Source organism: Macrobrachium nipponense, chromosome 26 (assembly GCF_015104395.2).
Source record: "Macrobrachium nipponense isolate FS-2020 chromosome 26, ASM1510439v2, whole genome shotgun sequence".
Taxonomy (NCBI): domain Eukaryota; kingdom Metazoa; phylum Arthropoda; class Malacostraca; order Decapoda; family Palaemonidae; genus Macrobrachium; species Macrobrachium nipponense.
In genome coordinates, this window is record NC_087215.1 from 756,922 (window position 1) to 765,939 (window position 9,018).

At 36.7% G+C, this 9,018-nt stretch overlaps 1 protein-coding gene and 1 long non-coding RNA gene across 2 annotated transcripts in view; both read left to right on the forward strand.

The window, feature by feature from the left end:
* Nucleotides 1-5,860, forward strand: part of LOC135199948 (carbohydrate sulfotransferase 15-like) — a 38,154-nt gene extending 32,294 nt beyond the window's left edge. Inside the window, 6 exon segments of the mRNA XM_064228073.1 lie at nucleotides 247-416; nucleotides 1,164-1,674; nucleotides 2,358-2,514; nucleotides 3,041-3,191; nucleotides 4,050-4,090; nucleotides 4,092-5,860. Coding sequence (XP_064084143.1) covers nucleotides 247-416; nucleotides 1,164-1,674; nucleotides 2,358-2,514; nucleotides 3,041-3,191; nucleotides 4,050-4,090; nucleotides 4,092-4,250 — 1,189 coding nt within the window. The 3' untranslated portion in view covers nucleotides 4,251-5,860.
* Nucleotides 5,861-5,866: 6 nt separating this feature from the next.
* On the forward strand, nucleotides 5,867-8,017 carry LOC135199950 (uncharacterized). Its single transcript, XR_010311157.1, has 2 exons — nucleotides 5,867-7,273; nucleotides 7,345-8,017. It is a non-coding gene; the product is annotated as an uncharacterized LOC135199950 (long non-coding RNA).
* Nucleotides 8,018-9,018: the final 1,001 nt, after the last annotated feature.

Genomic DNA, 9,018 nt, shown 5'->3' on the forward strand with positions numbered 1-9,018 from the left:
TCTTGCTGTACCTCCGTTCATGTTCTCCTTCTTCCATCTTACTCTCCACCCTCTCCTAACAATTGATTCATAGTTCAACTGCTTTGAAGTTTTCCTCCTGTTACACCTATCAACCCTTTTACTGTCAGTTTCCATTTCAGCGATGAATGGCCTAATTTCCATATTCAGTTCAATTCAAACTCAAAACAATCACCAATAGAAAAAAAATTGGTACATATTTTCCTAACCAAAAACAACCCTTTCCAGTCACCAGCACTACAGCAAGCGAAGCTACGTGCTCCGCTGCCTTCCCTACTTCTTCCTGATTGGCCAGCCAAAGTGCGCCACGACAGACGTCTTCCAGAGGATCAACATGCATCCAGACGTGGCTGGAACTCTACTCAAAGGGCCCCACTGGTGGACTAGAAGGAGATACGGTGAGTTGAAGGTGGACTTTGGGTTTAGTTGTTGTTGCTGTTAATGTTGTTTGGATTAGCCTAGCCATGTGCTAGCACTGGCTCCTTTGCTCCCAGAGCAGCCTGTATCCCTGTACTGCTTGGTCAGTGGATAAAACTGACACTTTAGGGCCAGTCTGCATATGGGTTGTATTTTCTTTAAGTTGTACATTGTTGCTGTTGTTTTTGTCGTTAGATAAATCCAGCTATGTGCTAGCTGTGGCTCCTTTCCTCTCAGAGCAATCTTTGGCTCTGTACTGCTTGTTCAGAGGGTGAAAATGGTACTGTAGAGCCATTCTACATAGGGTTTGTATTTTTTCGGGTTAGTAGGTTGTTCTTGTTGCTGTTGTTACATTAACTCACCCATGTTCTGGCACTGGGTCTCTTTGCTCCTATAACTGCCTGTAGCTGTACTATTGGATTTGAGGGTAATAATACTTTGGGTAAGACCGTTTTTGGTGTTTATTTATTCTTTTTTTGCCATTTTTCATGATAATAATAGAGTTTATTGTATAAACTGGAGTTCACCGGAGTAATTAAATTCATCCGAGTAGAAAAATCATCTGTCAGCTTTTGTAGCGTCCTTGTGCAAGTGTTCATGCACTAGAGAGGGGGACATTTTTCATTTTGCCTTTAAAAGAATGAAACATTTTCCCAAGAGAATTACTATACAACTAAATGCAATGCTGGGTTATTACTACCTACCTAACCAGTAAATGATTCCAACAGGTCAGCCGTATTCCCCAAGACCCATCACATTTCTGGAGTACCTGGACTTGTTCACCACAGCAGCAGTTGACATCGAAGGCCACTGGGTCAACTCGTCCATTCCAGGCGTTCCATTCCACCAGAAGATCACGGGCGACGGAAGCACCTCCACCCTGTGGGACGGGAGTCCCACCATGAACTACATGTACTCAACCCTCAACAAAAATTCCACCAAGAAGGTCCTGCAGCTCTTCTTCAACAAAAGAGAAGGATTCAGTCGCCAGATCAGGAGCTCTGAAACCGAGTCTGTGACAGAGGATGACGCCAGGCAGAACCAGAGTAGAGATTTCGAAGGGTGCTGCTTCTCAAACGCGACTTCTAAGGGCGATTACACGGATGTCGAAAGGACACTGTACAGACAGCTCTTTAGCATACAGCCTGGGGTCGTCCTTCCTGTAACCACTGCCGACATCATACACGCTGTGCTGCCAAAATCTCGGATCATTGCTGTTATAAGGGAACCAGCATCCAGGTAAGATTAAATCGAATGGCTATTAAGACAGCCTATACTCTGTTTTTTTCCATCTGTCCATCCGCCTGTGGTGTTTCCGCATGGTAGCACTGCGTCCCAGGCTGTAAATAGTTACGCTATGTGTAAGTTTTAGGTAAATAAAAGGATACCTGTGTGTACATTTGCAACTGAAAAGTATTTTAATAATTTACTGTATGCGAATTACACCGTAAATATTCGAAATAGGATATTATTTAAAGCCCGGGACACAGTGTTACCATGCGCAAACACCATAGGCGGATGGACAAATGGAAAAAAAAACAGAGTATAGTGCTGGCACATTCTCTTGCTCTAGGATAGCCCGTAAAATTAAGAGTAAACAAGGAAATAAAAATTTAAACAAAATCAAGAAAAAGTGCTAGCCCAGTATTAACCATATAGAACATAGTAATGTTGTAGTGCTACATTTTGATGCATTGTCACCTATTGTAGTTTCATGAAGAGCATTCTTACCAAGAGGAATGTTGATGAATGAATCAGCACAAGATTTCCAAGTGGTTTTGAGAGTTATGAATGAAACAGATTTCGATTATGGAGAGGCCAATAGTAATTCTGTAGTAGAAAAGTGTAATCGTGCCATATTGTTTACAGCCAGTTCAAGAGCCCTGTTACTTTATTCTTTTCCTCTTTGATATGTTTTCCAGGCTATACTCCAGCTATGCCTTCTTCACCAAGAAGCCCGATATATCTCCCGAAAACTTTGACATAGCTGTCCAGTCTTCGATCCAGAAATGGGAACTTTGTACTTCTCGTTATTCAGAAAGGACCTGCGCTTACAACAAGACGTTGCAGTATGATCTGGTAAGTACTTTGAGCTTCAGTCTTTTCAGGGATGTGGACATTAAATTTCCCAATAATCAAAAAAAGAAAAACTGATCTTGCAAAAGGTATTGCACTATTGTCCCATGAGTACTGATTATATTATTCAGTAATGGAAATTTTATACTTCAAACATGTACAAAGGACTTGTACATACAAATCATTGTAGTGTGATCAACTAAGGAGTTGAAGCGTCAGAGATTACATGCATACAAAACTTGAGGAAGTTGTTGTTAACAGTTTTACGAGACAATACCCTGTTTATGGCTCTGAATGGTCAATAATAAAAAACTTCTGCAAGTTTTCCAAACTTATATTGATTAGACTGCACCCGTTTTTCCAGACATGCTTCAGCTGTTTGTGTTCTAGCCCTTGAAGTCATTTCAAGTAAATCCAGACGAATGTAACAGGCTATGCAGGTAGAAGTTTATACCACTAGATTGGCATATCCTCAATTATCCTCAATCCTGTTCATTCAAGACAAACTAATCCTTTTGTGTCTCGACAGGAAGTCCGTCTGTACAACGGCATGTACAACATCTTCCTTCGGGATTGGTTGAACGTCTTCCCAGAGGACCAGGTTCTAGTCATTCGGATGGAGGACTACCATCGCGACATAACAGCCACTATGGCGTCCATCTATGCCCATCTTGGACTGAGTAAGTCTCTTCGATTTGAGGTACTATTTGTTACTGCTCACAATTTCAAGATCTGAACTGAAATCGAATTGACTTAGTGTCATTGAATGACGGTACATTCCCAAGGGTTTTTGTTACTATTTATATGCAGAATAGGAACAGAAAGTAATGTTAGATATGTTTAGTTTTAATGGTATGTGAAAATTTATATAAAGTGCAAACTAGAATTCAAAAACTTTACAATGTTTAACCTAAGTTACAATATATATATAGTATATGTTTCAAGATAATATTAACTTTATACTATTAAAATTTTTTAATGATTATTTGAGTGTACAATACAGTACTCAAGTATATTCATGCTTGGTGCAGTACAAGTTAGTCATATTTTATTGAACTGCACAATCCAAGTCAGTACTACGTCTTTGAGTGGAATAGTTTAGTCTAGTGCTGTTTTCTTGAATGGTAAAGTCTAAGTTAGCACCATCTTTTTGAATGGTACAATCCAAGTCAGTACTAATATCCTGAATGGTACAATGCAAGTCAATAACTTTCTTGAATGGTACAATGCAAGTCAGTACTAATTTCTGGAATGGTACAATGCAAGTCAGTAACTTTCTTGAATGGTACAATTCAAGTCAGTATACTACTTTCTTGAATGGTACAATCCAGGTTAACACAAAGTACTACTTTCTTAAATGTAAAGTCTAAGTTAGAGCCATTTTCTTGAATAATACAATCCAAGTTATTACTAAGTACTACTTTCTTGAATGGTAAAGTCTAAGTTAGAGCCATTTTCTTGAATGGTACAATCCAAGTTAATACTAAACACTACTTTCTTGAATGGTGCAGTGCAAGTCACGACTAATTTCATTGCAGGAGGACTATCTGAAGACGAGGAAAACTTGGTGAACATGGCCCCCAGTACAGAACAAAAACAGAAAGAAGGGTAATGTCGGAAAAATGCTAAACAAGACGGCTGAAGTTCTCAAGAGATTTTATGAGCCGTATAACAAGGACTTGGTTGCTCTCTTAGGCGATGCCAAGTTCTTCTGGGAAGATTATTACGCCAAGCTATAGAACTGTATTCAGAGCTAAGGAATAGCCATCTCATTTATTTACAAAATATGTCACTGGAAACTGTCAGCAGTTACCGGTATGTCTTAACTGCATTTAATGTTTTTAGAGTAACCTAGCTGTGCAGTCCGTAGCAGTATTTTCTGAGTATGTAGTGAAGATGCCATGATGAAAAAATAATAAGAAAAGTGTCGAGTGTTGGTGACAAGTAAGTCAACAATTGGTGCTCATTAACACCAGGTGAGTTGGTTTAGATCAGCACATACTCTGCTAAGGAATAAACTTGGTTTTTTGTAGAACCTGACTGGGCTCATTTTGTAGCTGACTTTTTTTTTTAGAGCCTGATGGATTTACTTTGAAGCTGAATATTTTTTTCGGTAAAACCAAACTAGACTTAATTTAAAGCTGAAGTTATTTTTTGTAGAACCAGAGTAGATTTTTTTGTAGAACCAAACTATACTTACTTTGAAGCAGAAATAGTTTTGTAGAACTAGACTAGAACTTAGTTTGAAGCTGAGCATTTTTGTAGAATCAGCCTAGACTTAGTTTGAAGGTAAACATTTTTTTGTAGAACCAGCTGAGTCTTACTTTGAAGCTGAAGTTTTTTTTTTCTTTCGTGTAGAATCAGACTAGACTTCATTTGTAGCTGAAACTTCAAGTGACATTCATCTGTCTGGTAAGGAGAACTTCATAGTTGCCAAAAGCTCACTTCCTCAGGACATAGATATATTTTTTAAAATCTTCTCTGTAGTGCCATTTTACAACTCAGGATGACGTGGTTGCCTAGTGACAGGAACCCATGGCTTGCCTTGAAATTAAAAAAGTACAAATCTACTAAGGTGCATTGTATTGCATTTAATACGTGGAAACTCTACCGTCTACAGTTCAATCTGCGTCTGCGCAGACTCTGCAGTTGAACCACCAAGATGCCATTTGCATCCATTTTACTTAATTACATTAACCGATGCTTTTCATTGTAAAGGATTAACAATGAATCCTGTCCTCAGAGGACTCCTAGCAACAAGTGCCAATTGTAGATACAAACGCTGATAGGATATAGGATCCCAGAAGGAACCATGCCCATGGTTTCCTATAAATTTAGGTGCTTTTTTCCACGCAGAGGGGCCATTCGCCTGGTTTCTCACTGCTGAGTACTCAGTATAGGTTGTAATGCATTTCAGTAGGTCTAAAGCTTCGTCTCCAGTGGCTGGGAGATTTACCTCACCGCTACTTGGGTCTCGTTAAGCAATAACCTATTTGCTTCGAATCTAATGTAGAATAAGACAACTTTAGCAGATACAGTGCGACAGCACTGTAGATTGGTGTGTATTTTCATTGAATTTTTGGCTAATTTTATGTGGGTATTGTACCTCGGCTCTGAAAGGTTGTTGTTGTAGAAACTTGCTATTAGAATGCCTCTTCCCACTGAGAAGGTGCTAGACAGTACTCTGTCTGTTTGTTCTATTGTTTTTCAATAATTGCGGCACATGCTTACTTCCTAATTATATTTTAGACGGAGGACTAGAAGCATTATAGATGGAAAAACAAGAAAATTTTGAATTCACCTTTTTTGTGTCTTTATTGGGCTTTTTTTTTTTTTTGTTTTGGGGGGGGTGGGGGGGGGGGTGTTGTTCATAGAGTAAAAATAAAGCATTATTCTGGTAGAACTTTTCACCAGGATTCCAAATATGTTTTCAGTTTTCTTCTATTCATTATTAAGAAAATCAAAGCTTTTTTGGAACAAAATATGAGAAGGTGCTAACCTGTTCCAAGTGTATGATAGGATATGTTTCATGGTAAATATTTTAACTGTTTTCATTGAACTGTTATGAAGAATTGTGAATATGATGATAAATATATTATTGCCTCAGATATTATGGTAAATAATATTATCAATTCAAATGTCATGGTAAATCTATTATCAACTCAAACAAGATGTTTATGGCTGAATAAGTTGAGAGAGAGAGAGAGAGAGAGATACGTAAAGAGTAGTTCTTTTAAGGTCAGTGTGACTTGAGGCATACTAAAATTATTAGAATCTTATATAATAATTACAGCAGTCAGGCGTGTTAATCAATTTTAACACCGTTAAGGATAAACTCTAATGTGGTAATGATTACATTTGAATATATGGTAATGAAGCCTCTGTGACGTGTTATCATGACAGTGACTGGAAATGGTTACATATGGTAATGACGTGATAGTGAATGTATTTCAATAAAGAACATATAGATGAATGCCAGGAAGGGCCTGAGAATGTTACGCAGAGATCCTAGCTAAGTCCTAGACTAGCTGGGAATCTAGGTAGAAGAAAGTGTAGAAAAGAAAATGAAATATGGGGAGAGAGAAAGAGAGAAAGCTGACTGATAGTGTGAACTCCTCATGGGGTGTTTAATGAGCAAGAGTTCGTGCTATCATGAGGCCTTTTCTGTGGTGATACTGAACCTTCACCTTTTATATCAGTTATAAAACTGTCATGTATGATTTACTAACATAATTGGAAGAAGAGTTTTGTGAAAGGAACTGAAATGAAAATGTATCTAAATGTATTGATAAAACTGTTCCAAATTATGACAAACTGTCATTTGAGAGATATAGATCGTCAATAGGTCTTTTTAGATGATATGCATATTTTTTGTGGTACAGAAATGTACTGTAATATATTTCTCTGCCCGTTGATAAGATAATGGGTACAGTTTGCCAACCAGATATATTCATTTTTTAAAAAATATTAGAACGACACTTGAAGGTTATGATTTTTTTGTATTTGGAAGAATGATACAAAATACATTGGCTGAATAAGATGAGGTTGTCACTTTATTAGTTATTGCAATATTACACATGATTATGTAATATTTTGACTGATGGCTGTGTTCACTGTTGCCTTTAAGAAACTTAATTTTTGGGGGGTGAGGGGTGAGGGAGGGGGCGGTTAATTCAAAGACGTGATTCCTTCTCCTTAATTTGTTAAGTCACATTAGAAGCAATAACTTCAATGCATTTAACTTTCCATTGAAGCAATACCTGCAATAACTTCATGTTATTTTTGTCATTGAAGGAAATATCTTTAACAACATTATGCTATTTTTCATTGAAGGCAATAACTTCATGGTATTTGTTCACTGATTTCAAACACTTCACTAACTTCATTTTGTTGTTTCTTTGAGGGCAATAAATTCAGTAACTTCATGTTGTTTTTCCATTGAGGGCCATAATTTCAATTACTTGATATAACTTTTTCATTAACGGTAATAACCTAAGTAACTTCATGTTAATATTTCATTGAAGGAAATAACTTCAGTAAATTGGTGTTATTTTTCCACTGAAGGCAATAACTTCAATAAATTGGTGTCATTTTTACATTGAAGGCAATAACTTCAATACTTTCATGTTATTTTTTATTTTAGTCTTAAATCATTGTTACCGTGTAACAAAAATAACTATTTTTCTGAACTAATTATTGATTAGCCTCCGTGAGGTTCTGTAATTCATACAGATATTGCGATGCATTCCCGGCATCTATAGGTCGTTTTTCTGTTTATGGTTATTAATGAACACTCTCTCGCATTTTCATATTGTCCGTTCAATCTTCATCGTTTTTCAACCTTTTCTTTCATATTGTAATTGTCATATTGTCTATTAACTCTCGCTAATCTTTCCTCTTCAGTTAATGAAACACTAACCTGTATTTTTTTAATCGTCCACCGATATTTTGTAACTTCTAAACAAAAGTGCATTTAACCTACTGTAATAAAAAGCATTATTGATTTTGTGTGTCTTTTATTTCGTCCATGTCTGTTGTTTGATCTGAATCAGTGTTTGCTATGAATATGTTATTTCATTTATAGCTGTATTTGAAGGAAAATGTGCAGTAAGTTATTATTATTATTATTATTATTATTATCATTATTATTATTATTATTATATGCAGAAGATGAACCCTATTCATATGGAACAAGACGACCACAGGGCCACTGACTTGAAATTCAAGCATCCAACGAATATGGTGTTTATTAGAAAGAAGTAAATAGAAGATAACAGGAGATACAGAAAGAAGACATCAGTTATTAAAAAATGAAAAAAAAATTAACAAATGAATGAATAATTAGATAAAAGCTTGTGTAAGTGATAGAAATACAAGGAGAATTGAACTTGAACTTTGGAATAATGACACCATTAAGGGGAACAAGAACAAACTGAGGAAAGGAAAGACATCGAAAACAAATGAACAATATCTTTTTTACTTTATTACCTCCTGATTTTTTACATTTTGAAGCAGAGGCCGACGGAAGGGGGGACGCTTGATGCTTCTTATTAGCCGAAGACTCGAGGAAGTAAAAGATGTGCTAAGCAATGGGAGGGAACAATATGGCTGCTTCTTTTCTTATAGTAATGCAGTAAGCGATTGTATGTTGACACAGAAGTAAGGATAGAAAACAGAAGAAAGGAGAGAGTGCCGAAGTAGGTGATAAAAAAAAGGGGAAAACAGAAACGGATTAAAACTACAGGATCATGACAGTAATAATAATAATAATAATAATAATAATAATAATAATAAGAAAGTATCACTCATGGAACACCAGAGTTGAAGAGAAAGAGAGGGAAAAAATGGATAAGTATCAAGACCTGAAAATAGAAATAAGAAGGATATGGGATATGCCAGTGGAAATCGTACCCACTAGGCACGATCCCAAGATCCCTGAAAAGAATCTGGAAACTAGAGGCTGACATAGCTCCAGGACTCATGCAAAAGAGTGTGATCCTAAGAAAC